The following is a 14422-nucleotide window of genomic DNA, read 5'->3' on the forward strand; positions in this document are numbered from 1 at the left end:
TGGAATTTGTTGTGTTTTTTCTTGTTTTTCGAAAAAAAGTTGAAATACGACTTTAGCAAATATGCTAACGTAATGTACTAATCTCGTAAATGTGTGTGCTTTTATATAGGCTCAATTACTTGCAGTTTTTTTTTCTATTCACATTAGACTTCTCTGTCTGACAATTTATAATTCATACACTTGACTTGATAAGGAACTTATCTGAGCTATTTCGGAAGTGAGACAAATCCTGTAGACATGAGAGTGAACACAAGAACAACACGGGGTGGCCACAGCGGGCGAGTTAGCAGGTATCGATGCTTAACGCTCGACTAGGCCGTCAGGTGCAACGAGACACTTGTGGGTAGGATTACAACCGGGACACTAAATCAAGGCTGTGAGTACAGTGAATGAATGACAGGGAGCTGAGGAGACACAATGAGGCCTTTAATCTGGGCCAACGGTTAACCAGGAATAAAAAGCATGGACGAGCCGGTGGCGTTCTAAGCGACGAAGCCGCCCTGCTTGCCGGCCAGCTTTCCAATCAGCTGCCAGAACTCGCAGAAGGTCAGCTCGCCGTCAGAGTTCTGGTCCAGGGATGACATGAGGCGGTCCACCGCATCCGGTTCGCCAGGCTGAACATAAATAACGAGAAATGAGAGAATGTCACTTGTGGAGGTGATGTGGCCACTTGCTGCCACCTATTGGTTGCAAAGTTAGCAGTAGTTGGAAAAACAAGAGCTCAATAGTCGAGCTATATACAGTAAATAAAATAATTAAATAATAATAAAAATATATGTCAGTAAGCCATCCCAGTCTCTTTTTTCTTTCTTTCAGGCAACCTTGCAGGATCCAACCTTTAAAACTGAAGATAGTGACAATAGCTCCGTTGTGGGTAAAAGTTCAGGTAACATGATCCAAGACCAAAATTAAGAAGTTAGACAAAATGACAATATCTGAGTAAAAACACAATAAAACAAAACAAGTATCCAGAAGAAGAAATCAATATAAATCACCAAGATTAGCTTTAAAATGTCAAAAACGAAATTAGCCCACTCTGGTTCTCAGATTGTTATAAATGCTTCCTTACAGCCATATTTGGGCGATAATGCACAACAGGAAGTGCCATCATGTCCTTCAAGTCGAAGCCATCCTTACCTTGACGAAGTTGGGCAGCTGGGAGGCGACCAGTTGGTGGAACTCGTCCCGGCTCAGCGTGCTGGCAGACCCGTCCTTTCCCGCGTACGCCTTGAACTGGCTGACCAAAGTCAAGATGGCGGCTTCCATGCTGGCTTCACCTGTGGAAAAAAAGTAAGATACCAAAGTAAGCTCTGTGGTGTCATAGAATTATAAAGACGAGACATACTGTATAACATTACCGTGTGATATGCTAGAAGGGACGTCTTCCCGTCACGGCAATCATGCCCGTCTATTTATATGTCGTGTAGGGATGCAGGGATCAGCGGAAAACACTCCACCTGCCCTCATTTTCCACAACAAAATGCTGATGGCAGGACGCATTAACGTAAGGATTGACAGATAGCATCAGTTTGAACACACGAGACAGAGAGCAAATCATGCCCGTCTAAGCAGAACAGAGTTTATACAAAACATCAGGCAAATGAGGTCATCGCGATCGGCATGACACCTGCAAGAGATTCAAACATCTTACGTTGGCATTAAAAGGATAATTTGGAATATTTATGATTTAAATCTTCAATTGCTTTGATTAATTTGTTAGTTGGTTTAATTGTTACGTTTTTACCCAAGACGCATTTGTAGTTTAAGATAAACCCATTTGGTAAGGAAAACAGCAGCACCTACTGAGGCACTCTTATTCATTAGGCAACATTTCTTGTATCAGATCGCTCATACAATGGCCACATTTAATGTTGTGAGTCAAAGTGGCAAAAGGTTGTAGGGTAGAATTCAAAGCATGATTGGCGTTCGCTGTGGTTTCGCCATTACTAACATTCTTTGCTCGTGAATCCGTCGCATCACGTTTGACAAGCGACTTTTTTGTTTCGCGGACATGCTACATGCTCCCTTCATCTGCAAGCAGTGAAATAGTTTAGATGTAGTCAACAGATTCCAGATTTCCAATTCTAACAATCTGACAGCTAGTGTGGGAACTACTAGCGTGCTAACATGCTTGGAGCCATAATTCTCATTTGTAAACAGCAAATGTGTTTATACCCTACTTAAGTTAGATGCTAACATGTTAACAGTTGGTTTTCTAACAAATAAATTTGCAAATTTAGTCAGTAGTTAGTGGTATTTCACACAAAATGATCAAATGCTAAAATGCTAGTAGTCAATGCTAACATAGGCTACTCAAAACGCGCCAAGGTGGATCAGTAAAAATCGGACATTTTGTCTTGTAGTAACCATTTTACATGAGAGTTGATGCTAACAATTGCTCTGCTAACATATTGCAAGATTGCACACAGCGCTAAGGTAGATCAATAACATGAAAGTAGATAAATGACGCCTTGCTGTGGTTGGGTAATGTTTCACTCGACTTGACAATGCTAACATGCAAACTGTATACTAACATAGCAAGAGAGCAACGTGCATAGAGAAATAAATCTTGACCTCGTGGGATTGTAGCTCAAAGGATAAAATGCTAACATGTAACAAAACAAAGTGCAAAGGCCGAGCAGGATTTTTTTCATCAAGCTCTGCAGTTTGCTTGCTTTTCAGAACTGAAAAAATGCTAACATACAGCAAGATAGGGAAAAGACAATGCTAATTGATTTTGTGGTTTCATTTATTGAACTTAACACTGAACAGGATCGAGGGAGGGCATAAAGCAAAAGACATGCATTTGATAAACCAACAGAAAACGCTCCAAACAAGCTCAAAACTAAACAATACCGATGTCACTCAAGTAACCTTCCAAACACAAAGATAAAACGCGGTTGAAGTGAAGCACAATAAAAGGGTCACAATCTTACATTCCTTTTGACTCCAGCAGGACCAAATGAAAATTCGCAATAAAAAGGCACATCAGCGAGTTGTACTTCAAAATTAAATATGCAGTTTTACGCCACTAAATAAATAAAAGGAGAACTCAAATATGACACAACCCATCCCCCCCCAAAAAACTGCTCAAACTGCCACATTTGCCTGCGGTACACGTGCCATTCATTAATAAACAGCCTTGCACGAACACAGAGGACGATACGAGAAACAAACATTGTGGAGCGGCCACAAAACTCACATTCTATTAGGGCGCCAACATATAACCTTGAATACTGTGTGGCAAACACATTCACAAAAAGTCTTCACTCGACTGTTGTGCTTTGGCAAGTGCTGCTTTTTTGGTTAGCAACACAACATTGTGAAGCGACCTCAGTCAAGATTCTACTGGAAAGCTTAAGACGCCTTTCTCAAAATCATCTTCCGATTCTGTTTCCTAGCTTTGGTAGGCGCTGTTGTTTTGTTTAACAAACACAACATTGGGAAGCCGCCACATCACTCGTCTGCAATTAATCAACTTCATGGTAACAGGTTTACAACATAACGTGAGACTTTGCTCTTGTGGAGGTGCTGCTGTTTTGGTTAACAACAAGTGAGTCTACTGGTCTTAAGAGGCCTCAAAATAATCTAAAAATCTAATACTGTGCAGTGACCTCGTTCACAACAGAACTCCACTTGTACTGTTTACATGCTTTGTAGGTGCTGCTGTTTTGATTTGCAACACAACATTGTGGCATGACCAAGTAGCCCAAAATAATAATGCACATTATGCAAGGTTAATACTGCCAAGGGAGCTCTTTTACAACATTCAGACTGTAGGTGTTGCTGTTTTGGTTAGCAAATGGGTTAACAGTTCCCTCTTTCATGTCAATGACAGCGATTACAGAGAGGGGAAAAAAAAGATGCTACCATTTTGTTGACTATTAGGACCTTATAACACTGGCCAAGTGTTGAACACATCCCCTGAATAAATTAAATGAACAACCCTGAATAAATTAAATGAACACATTTCCTCAGAATGTTAGTCCATTTTAAACATTATGGGCAAATCTTCGCTACGCCATCAAGGTGAGGACGAAGTCCACATGTTCCATTAGAATCTCGCCAATACTCGTTTGCTGTGTAGTTGGCATGTTGACGGCCATTTTAAGAGATCCAAGTCAAAAGTCTTTGTGAAAATTCATCGTTAGAGAAGGACATGAGTGGGCCCGACAGGAGGAAAACACGACGAAACGTAACGACAGTCAGATTACAGTAATCCCCCACATACTCGCGAATTAATTATCTGAAGTGCCTATTAGGGCAATTTAGTGTCTTCAATTAGATAAGACTGAAAGCCCAAAATCCAAGCTTGAGTTTACTATAATATTAGCAATCCTATAAAAATAAAAATAAATAAACATTTGGTGATATTTGCACTATTCGCGGAAGGGCGTGGTCCCTAATGGTGGGGGATTACAGTACAGAGTCACAAGAGTAGGGATGTGTTTATGGAGTACGCTGACAGCTCCGGCGGCAACAAGATGTCCGCCGAAGTCGCCCGCTCAATGTTGACCCATGGCGGCAAACTTCCACAGAGCTTCCCGCTCAAACTCCTCCATGGCCTCCTCCAGGGCGTCGTCGGCGCCCTCCGCCGCGTCCGCCATGTCCTCCAGGATGTCGGCCACGTCCTCGGCGAAGTCGGCGAACGCCCTGCGGTCGTGCGCGAACACGCCGCCGCTGAAGAAGTCGCCCACCAGCCACCGCAGGAAGTTCTTGCTCTCCTCGGGCGAGCTCTCCAGCTTGCTCAGGTAGCCCTCGAGCAGCTCCTCGAACTCGGCCAGCTCCACGGGGAAGAGCCCCTCCTGGGCGGCGCATTCCTCCACCGAGGCGCACGGGCGGGGGCGGGGGCGGGCGGGGCGGCGCAGCTTCTGCTCCTGCGCCCGCCAGAAGCCGGCCAGGTCGTTGGAGTGCTGCTTCTGGTGACTGCGCCACGGCTTCTCCTTCCTCCTGTCCTCGCGGTCCTGTCGACGCAGCGGCTTCTTGGTCTCCCACTCGTCCCGGCGCTTCCGCTCCTTCGCCTTCCTCTCGTCTTTGCGGCGCTTTTCACCGTCCTTCCTCCTCTCGCTCCAGCGCTCCACCCCGTCCGAGATCTCCCGCCGGATCTTCTCCAGGTGCTCCCACACTCGTCTCGGCCGCTCGGTGACGTCTTGTTTCGGCCCTTGCTTCGCGTGGCTGTTCTTCCAATCAAGCTTGCCGGCTGCGAAGGAATTTATTAAAGCTTTTTTTTTCTTTTTTCTTTTTTTTTACAAAAATATGTTCTATGCAGCCCCATTGGTCGAAATATGGTATTCTGGTTAATATTGCGTTAGTGGAATATGAGTTAAGCAGCAAAATCCAGCTGTTTTTATCCATCACAGGGGGCGGCCATTTTGCCACTTGCTGTCGACTGAAGACGACATCAATGTTTCTCAGGGCTCAGACAACGACCAATCGCAACACACCTGTTTTCTGAAGCTGAGCTGTGATTGGTTGTTGGTACCTGAGACCTGAATGGCCATTTTGCCATTTGCTGTTGATTGAAGATGACATCAACGTTGCTCAGGTCTCAGCTCAACATTGATGTCATCTTCAGTCGACAGCAAGTGGCAAAATGGCCGCCCTGAGATATAAATGGCTGGATTTTGCTTCATAACTCTTATTAATATTAATCGGAATGTCATGTGTAGACTAGTGAGGTTCAAATTAAACTTTTTGAGCTAACATTAGCATTTTGTCAATGTCGTCAGTGTAGTTAGCATGTTAGCATTTTACCAATACTATACACTAACCAAGCTGATGCTAATAGGAAATAACAATATATATATATATATATATATATATATATATATATATATATATATATATATATATATATATATATATATATATATATATATATGTGGCAACTTTTTCCACAACTAGTGCCACTTTTGCCCTAACTAGAACACAATTAAATCTTACGAGTAAACATATGTCCTTTCAATTGCTCACCATCCGCTTTCACTTCCTTCATGATCGCAATCAGCTCCTGCCTCAATGGGCTCTCTCCCAGCATCCTCATCACAGTGCCCAGCTCCTTGATGCTGATGTCTCCGCTGCTATCCGTGTCAAACGTGTCCAGGACGGCTTTGAATTCTAGACCAAAAAAAGGACATCCATCGTTGAGGGGAAGAAAAAAAACAACAACTCCTTATGCAGCATCGGTACATCAGTGAAGACTAACCTGCAGACATCTCGTTGGTGAGGGAGAAGTCGGTATCGCTTTGAGCGTCAGCGGGTTTCTGAAGGGACGGCAATGGAGCATAAAGACAAGAGGCATAGGGGTGTACTCACTTTTGTTGCCATTAATGGTTGTGTGTTAAGGTACTTTGAGTGCTTTGTTTTATGTAAATTTTATATTTATTTAAATTTATTTACATTTTTAGTTAAGAGATGCTGCTGACCCTGGGAACCTTCTGAATCTTTTGTTTTTGTTCCACATTAAAGCAAAGAAATGGGAAAGTTTCAGGTAATTTTTTGGGAAATAAATATTTACTGTAGAAACTATAAAAAGCTATGGTATTTACTTGTTTCCATTTAATCTTTTTAAGACGTACTGATAACCTAGGGGGCTCACTGAACTTTTTTTTTTTAAATGAAGTATCGTCTAAGATTACAAAACACTTTTTGTGTGTATAAAAAAATAACACATGAGTGGGGAAATTAAATGAGAATAAAGTCACAATTCATCTAAAATTTTAGGAGAATGAGAATGTAATTGTAAAAAAGTCCGTTTGAGGAATAAAGTTGCATTGAGGAAAAAAAGTCTTATTTCTCAGAATTAATTTGGAACTTTAACTGGATGTCGAGATTTCCACAAAAGGAAGCTGTATTAAAATGAGTTAAAAAAAAAAAGAAGAAAGCCTGAGCATTAATTGTTGTCATTGCAAAGACAGATTAGTCAACACAGCTCTTGTATGGGATATTGCGTGTGTTTATAGGAAGTGACAAGAGGAAGCGGGCAAACAGACCTGGCTTTGTTCTGCGTCGCTCACATCGCCGAAGTCAAAGTCACCTGTCAACAAGCGCAAACAAGACAAGCCGTCACTCCTCGCCGTAACTGACAGACGACTGGCTGCAAGGGTGCTAATGAAGCGCTTTGGATAAGCTCACCTGACAGGAAGAGGGCGCCCAGGAAGAGCAGCACGGCGGTACCCATGATGCACTTGCTCACCGACCACCACGTCTTCTCCTCTTTTCTCTGCGGCAGAATGAACGCCACCTCTTCATCATCATCCTCCTCCTCATCCTCATCTTCCACATCCGACGCTTTCGGCCTGGACTGCACCGTCCTCATGCGCAGTCCGTCGCCGTGGCAACTCGCGGGGGGCTCTAAGGTGGTGTTGATTTAATTGAGGATTGTTTGGCCTTTTCACGTGTTTTTGTGGGTGTAAATAGATTTAATGATATTACCTTCACCTTGCTCCTCCTGCATCTTAAACTCAGATGGCCCCTCCTCCTCTTCTTCTTCCTCCTCCTGCTCCTCCTCCTCCTCTTCTTCCTCTTCTTCCTCCTCCTCCTCTTCCTCCTCCTCCTCCTCTTCCTCCTTCGCCTCTTCCTGTCCTGAACCAATGCTCTCTGGTGCTATGACATCATCAGTTGGAACCGGGCCCACTGGAGGTTCTGGTTGGTCAAGGTTGACGTTGGCGTCAGAGGCTGCGACCGTGTCCATGACCGGCTCATCCGTGACAGGTTCCTCTGAGTCTCGAATTGCCTCGTCGGGCTCGGCGGCATCCCGCGGCACCCCGAAATCGATGCTGGAGACGAATGCCACCTCCAGATGCTCGTTGTCGCTGGGTGAGCTGGTCATGATTTCGTGGATGACGGGGGCCTGGTACTCCGGGTCGAACGCCACCGGTTGGTCAGGCTGGAGAGGACAGCAAAGGGTGGGACGGTCACCGGCCTCTGGGGCGGTCTCTTGACACACCTGGCGATGAGTGTGTGTGTGTAATTATCCAGCTTCCATCCCGCTCGTCATAAAAAACATGCTTTTTTAATTGAATATGGTTAAATGGGTTCATTGTAAAAAAAAAATCATATTTTATTAATTTTGGTTTAAAAAAAAATTTTTAACAAAAAATAACATTGAAAAATGTTTTCAAATTTTTATTTTGTCTTTAAAATATTTTTTTGTTCGGATTTCTAAAGTGAAGGTTTAGTTACCCTTTACTTTTTAAATCCTAAAAATGTTTTTTAAAAATACGAAAGATTTTTTATTAGCTATTTTATTAGCATTTTAAAAATCTGATTTAATCCAATATATTTTTCCCCCAAAATATATATACATAAAAAAAAAAGAAATATTTTTTATTTTTTTACATTTTATGAATATTAAACTTTTAATGGTTTTGAAGTTTATTTTTGTTTAGGATTGTTGTTTTTCAAAATACACCAGTGAAGACCATATATTAATCATTTTGATTATGCTTTCGCAAATTACAACAACAAGGGGTCCAATAAAATGTGTGACGTGCTACTGTAAAAACAAAACAAAAACCTAAGGATCAAAAATTAAAGCACACTTGTTATTCTGTTTTTAAAAGCCCGTGCTGAAATCAATACGGTTTGTTGTGGCTAACCATCTAACATTACATCCAGAGACCCAACTATTAGTATACAAGCAATGAAAAAGTCAATTTGACACAAAATGTTCCCTTTACGCTAGTGCATGCCGTACCAACCTGGTGGCCTTCCTCTGATAAGACACACTCCACTGGAATGTCACTGGGCTTGATCTCCCCAACACCACCTGCAATAACAAACGGTCTTTTTGGAACATCGCGTTCACAACCGCTGGCCCCTCAAATGCTTTAACCTGAGTTTTCGCACCTGCCGCCATATCTTCCGACAGGCTGGGGGCATCGCCCAGGCTCTCCGTGCCATCGTCCAGTGGTCCCACGTTGTCCGCAGCTGCTTCCTGTGGAAGACAAAAGAAATTAACACCTCCCACCATGAGTGCTTGCATTGTGGTTGTTGTGTTGCCTTGTTATGAGAGACGACTTAAAAGAAGGCATCTCAAGGACTTACCTCAGGGGAGAGGAGCGTCCAGCTGTTGGTGGACGAGCCGCTGCTGCCAGTGCTGCTGCTGTGGTCCGACATTGCCACCTTTAGGCGCCTCTTGGCACAGCACAGAGGACACTCTTTTCCTTTGTATTTGCAGAATCCTGCACAAAGCACCACAGTTGTTCAAAACGTGCGAGTTAAACATTGACTGGAAGAATGCACGTTTGTGCTTGGAATGGAAAACTATGGTCGCTCATTGCACGGGCGGTAAAACGTGATACGCGCACACGCATGCAATAAAGATGGGATTAACGCGTAATACAGGTTACGTAATGACGCGGTGGCTCCCATTCTAATAACATCCCATCGTATAAATGACGAATTCGCTGTTGTGTCAAAGATTTGACGTGTGGCAGCGAAATAACCCCAAAAGGATTATTGCGGCAGTGAGCTCACGCTTTTAGCCTGACATCAAGGCAAATAGAGGAAGGTTTCGTTGAATGTTTGCATTTGTACGTGTACAAGGATGAAGATAAAAGTAAAGGGAGCACATTCGACATTCTCTAGTGATGGTAAACAAAGGATGCTAAAACACTTCCGCGTTCGCGCGCGGCTAACAACGGGCCACAAACATGCCCGACGCCACTAATATGAACACACACGACAATGTATATTTACCACACGTCCCTCGGGAATAATTTCAACTCCTGAATATGCACTTACTATATTCGGAACGTCCCCTCGAACTTGGGAACTTCGGGAATTCTGATCTGCGTCACGTCAGTCCCGAGAAGCCTCTCGACCAATCGGGTTTCTCGTTGGACTCAAGTGAGCGTGCACGTCTGGGTGAACTTCCACCAATCGGCAAAAAGAAATGACTCAACCAATTGGATTTCATCCAAGCCGCATCCTTGGGTGCATTCCACCAATTTGATGTGTGAATCAGAAGTGTGGCGTCAGACGAAAGTGGCCGACATCTTGGCTTTGATTGATGGCTGGCAGGTGAAGGCGACCTAAAGACCCCCCCGTCTACAAACTTAAAGCGTAAATGGAAGAGAGCACGTGTATTTATACACGGGAGAGGCAGACGTGGACCAACTGCTCAAGGACACGTCCGCACGGCTATATTTGACAGGGATTGGGGACTTTACCGTGCAGTTTCTCGGGTGACTCCTTTATTTTCATCATTTAAAATGACAACTGGCACGATTTCTTACATAATTTGACTTGTATGTAAAACACGCGCATAATGTGCAAATACACTTACCGAAAGCAACCGAATATGTTATTTAGGTTCACTGTGCAATGTGCATCTAGTAGATATGAACGTAGGTAATTACGACCCGCCCCTTTTGAGCTTGATCGTGGCTATGGTGACGCTAAGCTAGAAGGGGCAAATTCGTCAGCAAAAAGATGCGGCATAATATTTGTTTTTGTCTTTATTTACGATACGATACGATATACTTTTATTTTCCCCGTGGGGAACTTTTTCCTGGACTGTGTCCAGCTGCAGTTACAGTAAGGAAGAAACAGCAGAATAGAAAGAGATTAAATTAAAGTTAAATAAGAAGTGCAGCAATAAGAAATCTTCACAGAAGTATACATGTGTCGAGAAGTACATACATGAGGACTGCATTTGTCTGCATGGATAGCAAACTTTTAGACGTCAACAAAAATAAAGGAAACTATACCGAAAAAGTTGAAAACATTGCATTTGACAGTAAAGTTGCCCCTGTAGACATGGCCGTTACGTTGACATGTCGATTAGCGGTTCGCGGACCAATTGGAATGCGCTGTTAAGGAACGTCATCTCTCCGCGACGAACTAATTCGACCAATAAAAGCGGAGGTTCTTGGCCGTGTCAGCCAATGAGAAGAGGCCAGGTCGATTTGAATGGTGAAAAGCGGGCTCGCGTTACCATTTCAGTGGGAAACCAAGTGAGGGAATTGTCGAGGTCCAAAAGGAATAGGCAATATACCTCTCCGAGAAATCATTTAAGGTAACGTGTGTCTCGTGTGGTTTTACAATACCCACATCCATTCTACGTACTTTGTTTGCCTTTTTTTATGGTGTAAAAATGCTCATTGGCGTTCGCTAGGTTAGCCTAGCCGACCTAGCCAAACGAAAATAAAAAACACACTTGCTGCTGAAACTGTTATTAAAATAACCCCAACAACAACTAGTTAACTAAATGTTTTTATCATGAAGTTGTCTTTGACGTAGTTTTTTTTTTTTCTTCCTCCACCAGACTGTCACCATGTCACACAAACAGATCTACTACTCTGATAAATATGACGATGAGAAATATGAATACAGGTAATGTGTATGGCTTAAGTTGGTTTATAATGTGTTCACCATGTCAAATTTGTATTTGTAAAATGTAATCAATTATTAATGATGGAAACCCAGGAGTCTTTATTGATTTATTTATTTTTTGGTTTATCCCCCCCTCCCCTCCCCTGTTATGTAGACATGTGATGCTGCCCAAAGATATTGCCAAGCGTGTGCCAAAGACTCATTTGATGTCAGAAACTGAATGGAGGAACCTTGGTGTGCAACAGAGCCAAGGATGGGTGCACTACATGATCCACCAGCCAGGTAACACACAATTGAGTTTCCCTAGTTCGAAAATAAATGACTACTGTATTACTTTTCTGGGGGGTGGAGAAAGACTGTTTAATTTCATATTCAGACGATGTCGTATTGAATGAGAAAAACACAAAAATAACTGAAAGACAGTGCTGCTAATTCAATGTCTAAATGGCAGCAAGGCTATACTACAGTATTACAGGGAATAAAAATAATGTATTTAGGCGCTCTTACTTACCGCCATACTTGTGTATTATATTTTTTTTTATTTATGGACGGTGTGTGTTTTAATTATTATACATATGTATTACAATTCTGACTTTCCTATGGCTTTTAAAGGGATACTTGACTCATTTTACCATTTCCAACTGTAAGAAGTTACAAATTTGTCTGGAATTAATTTGATAGCTTTATTAATTTTTCATAGCTCACCTGTTTACCGGGTTTGGTCATGTGATGTTTGCAAACTGAGCCATGAGCACATGATGTCATCTTTAGTCGACAGCAAGTGGCAATATGTGTTTTTAAATTGTCAATGAAAATTAATGGAGCTATCAAAATATTAACTTCTTACTGCTGCACATGGCTATAGGGTTAATTGACTCATTTTAAGTGTAGGTTGATGCCTTTGGCACATTACTGATTTCAAGTGCCCCGCCCACTTTTTCTTTTCCCGCCCCACAGAGCCACACATCTTGCTCTTCAGGCGCCCGCTTCCCAACCAAAAGTAAAAAAAACAAAAACAACAACAACAACGTAGCAGTAATGCTGTTGGATAACAAAGCTCTTGCGTGGTGCTGGCCTCACTTGAAATGGGGGAGGATCGTGTCGTGGACTGAAAAGGGCTAACTTGGAATACAAACACCGGTGTCAAATAATGGAAGAAGAAAAAAAAATTACCTCGCTTGTGAGGAGGCGTGGGAGACTTGCACATATTTGCTGTCTACTTCTCTACTAATCTTTCTGTCTAAGTTGCCTTCATGTTTTTTTTTTTTTTAATTTTATTTTATTTTTAAAAAAAAATTGTACTTACTGGGTCAAGCTCTGAAGAAAAAGACACAAAGAAAAGTTTGGATCGTCACCTGTATTGCCCATCGAACATCATCATTGATATGCGGCGTGACAGTTTGCTGCTGCTGGGTGGAACTGAACATTTCACAGATTTTTTTGTTTTTGTCATGAACGCTGCTTTGGCTAATTTGACGGTCCAATTTTTCTGCGGGAAAACAAGATGACGCTTATTGTGAACACGAGCCGCTCGGTATTTGTGAATGTTTTGCCTGTTCTCAAATAAATATTTTGAAATGCTTGTGTGCGGACTTATTTTTTGCGCCATGACTTCAAGGAAAAGTCAACCATAAACATTTCTTGACAATAAGTGACCTCTCAAGTCTAAACATGACATTTAGATTAATATTACATTTGTGGAATATGAGCTATGCAGCAAAATTCAGCCGTTTAAAAAAAATAAATATTTTATCTATCTTGGAGTGGCCATTTTGTTACTGTAGATCACATCAGTTGCTCAGGCAACGACCAATCACAGCTCACCCGTTTTCTGAAGCTGAGCTGTGATTGGTTGTTACCTGAGACCGAGCAACTGGGATGTCATTTTCACTTGACAGCAAGTGGCAAAATGGCCGCCTTCTGATATTGATAAAAACTATTAGATTTTGCTGCTTAACTCATATTCCACTAATGCAATATTAACCAGAATAAGTTGGGGCGGGGCTACACATATTGTCAATACATTTTATAAAAAAGAAATTTGGGGGGGGGACTTCCCCTTTTAATATAAATAAAAAAAGAACCTATCATGAATTAAAAACTAACATGTTGCAGTGTCAACAGAAAAATGCCGTCTGAGGTGATGTACTAGTTGTTGCACAGTAGGGGGCAGTACAAGACAAATCTGCGAACATTACACTTGAGCTGAATTTCTATCACGTCGTGCTCATGTTCATCCCATGAGCCTGCCTCTGCTTTTCTTTGTGTGCGTTCCATTTGCAAAAAAAAACAAAACAACAACCGTTAGCGCTTTACTTTGTTCTTTCAATGCTGTTCCAGATGCACTAGCTTTGAAGTTGCTTCAGTCCGTCTCGACACAGCGAGGGGTCAACGCCACAAGTCAAAGCTAATGGAGCAAAGAAAGACTTCGCTTCGTCTGACAATTCCCGGAAAATGTTGCCGAGGTAATCACGCCGGCCGGTCAGCAATCGCAGCCTCCTGCTGAGATCCAGACGTGCAATCTTTGAAGCCTTAAAGGTGTGATGGTGGGGCGGGAAAAAAGAAAGAAAGAAGAAGCTTGTGCATCTGCTGCCCGTTATCTGCGAATCGTCTCCTAAAATTGCTTCCTGTTGCTGCCGTAAAGGCAAATGATAACGAGAATTTGTGGCTGTATTTACAGAATAGCAAAAGTGGCAAAATCCGCCAATTTATGTGGCAGGTGACCTTTTACCCTGAATGTGCCTGGTCGGTAGTTCGCTCCATCTCCCTGTGTCCTCGAGTCCCAAAGTCTCGCCTTGGGTAGACAGAGTCAGCGACAGACGGTTTTGCATCTTGGATTAAAGTGGGAAATGTCAATGGACGCCACTCATAAGTCTTGAAAAAAATGCCTCCAACAGCCATGTTATTGTCTGCGTGCTTAGGGATTTTCAAACTAAGCGTTGAGATGACTCGCTTCGAATGTGTGATGAAATGATTTAGTAAACATTTTCCAGGTGTCTTCACTCACATTTTCATCAAAATACCCCAAGAATAAAAACAAATACATGCTAGCATTCAATTCTGTAGAGTAAATTTGACTCTA

At 42.4% G+C, this 14422-nt stretch overlaps 3 protein-coding genes across 7 annotated transcripts; 1 reads left to right on the forward strand and 2 right to left on the reverse strand.

Moving 5' to 3' along the window:
* Positions 1-405: 405 nt before the first annotated feature.
* s100a11 (S100 calcium binding protein A11) lies at positions 406-1525 on the reverse strand. The gene is made up of 3 exons (XM_086062503.1): positions 1359-1525; positions 1138-1277; positions 406-614 (listed from the first exon to the last, which is right to left on the reverse strand). The coding sequence occupies exons 2-3, from the start codon at positions 1264-1266 to the stop codon at positions 483-485; spliced, it is 261 nt and encodes an 86-aa protein (XP_085918629.1). The 5' UTR covers positions 1267-1277; positions 1359-1525; the 3' UTR covers positions 406-482.
* Positions 1526-2731: 1206 nt separating this feature from the next.
* pbxip1a (pre-B-cell leukemia homeobox interacting protein 1a) lies at positions 2732-10054 on the reverse strand. Of its 4 annotated transcripts, none has more exons than XM_086062502.1 (10): positions 9748-10054; positions 9049-9185; positions 8851-8938; positions 8703-8770; positions 7435-7888; positions 7135-7353; positions 6993-7036; positions 6206-6263; positions 5974-6117; positions 2732-5200 (listed from the first exon to the last, which is right to left on the reverse strand). In XM_086062502.1, the coding sequence occupies exons 2-10, from the start codon at positions 9118-9120 to the stop codon at positions 4506-4508; spliced, it is 1842 nt and encodes a 613-aa protein (XP_085918628.1). In that variant the 5' UTR covers positions 9121-9185; positions 9748-10054; the 3' UTR covers positions 2732-4505. The 4 variants fall into 4 exon arrangements, with proteins under 4 accessions (XP_085918628.1, XP_085918625.1, XP_085918627.1 ...); XM_086062499.1 differs by having other exon boundaries at positions 7435-7948; XM_086062501.1 differs by lacking the exon at positions 9748-10054 and adding an exon at positions 9703-9721 and having other exon boundaries at positions 7435-7948.
* On the forward strand, positions 10028-12922 carry LOC147157565 (cyclin-dependent kinases regulatory subunit 1). Of its 2 annotated transcripts, none has more exons than XM_086062505.1 (4): positions 10028-10190; positions 11273-11340; positions 11495-11622; positions 12298-12922. In XM_086062505.1, the coding sequence occupies exons 2-4, from the start codon at positions 11282-11284 to the stop codon at positions 12342-12344; spliced, it is 234 nt and encodes a 77-aa protein (XP_085918631.1). In that variant the 5' UTR covers positions 10028-10190; positions 11273-11281; the 3' UTR covers positions 12345-12922. The 2 variants fall into 2 exon arrangements, with proteins under 2 accessions (XP_085918631.1, XP_085918630.1); XM_086062504.1 differs by lacking the exon at positions 10028-10190 and adding an exon at positions 10342-11023.
* The last annotated feature ends 1500 nt before the right edge of the window (positions 12923-14422 follow it).

Source organism: Leptonotus elevatus, chromosome 19 (assembly GCF_054856555.1).
Source record: "Leptonotus elevatus isolate MCC_2025b chromosome 19, RoL_Lele_1.0, whole genome shotgun sequence".
NCBI classification, from domain to species: Eukaryota; Metazoa; Chordata; class Actinopteri; order Syngnathiformes; family Syngnathidae; genus Leptonotus; species Leptonotus elevatus.

Excerpts from the sequence above, each read along its gene's own strand:
- pbxip1a (XM_086062499.1), bottom strand. The coding sequence starts at position 9,120 with ATGTCGGACCACAGCAGCAGCACTGGCAGCAGCGGCTCGTCCACCAAC. Across the intron at positions 8,939-9,048 it reads GGACGCTCCTCTCCCCTGAG|GAAGCAGCTGCGGACAACGT; the intron begins GTAAGTCCTTGA and ends TGTCTTCCACAG. Across the intron at positions 7,949-8,702 it reads TATCAGAGGAAGGCCACCAG|GTGTGTCAAGAGACCGCCCC; the intron begins GTTGGTACGGCA and ends ACTCATCGCCAG.
- s100a11 (XM_086062503.1), bottom strand. The coding sequence starts at position 1,266 with ATGGAAGCCGCCATCTTGACTTTGGTCAGCCAGTTCAAGGCGTACGCG. Across the intron at positions 615-1,137 it reads AGCTGCCCAACTTCGTCAAG|CCTGGCGAACCGGATGCGGT; the intron begins GTAAGGATGGCT and ends ATTTATGTTCAG.
- LOC147157565 (XM_086062505.1), top strand. The coding sequence starts at position 11,282 with ATGTCACACAAACAGATCTACTACTCTGATAAATATGACGATGAGAAA. Across the intron at positions 11,341-11,494 it reads GATGAGAAATATGAATACAG|ACATGTGATGCTGCCCAAAG; the intron begins GTAATGTGTATG and ends CCTGTTATGTAG. Across the intron at positions 11,623-12,297 it reads CTACATGATCCACCAGCCAG|AGCCACACATCTTGCTCTTC; the intron begins GTAACACACAAT and ends CCCGCCCCACAG.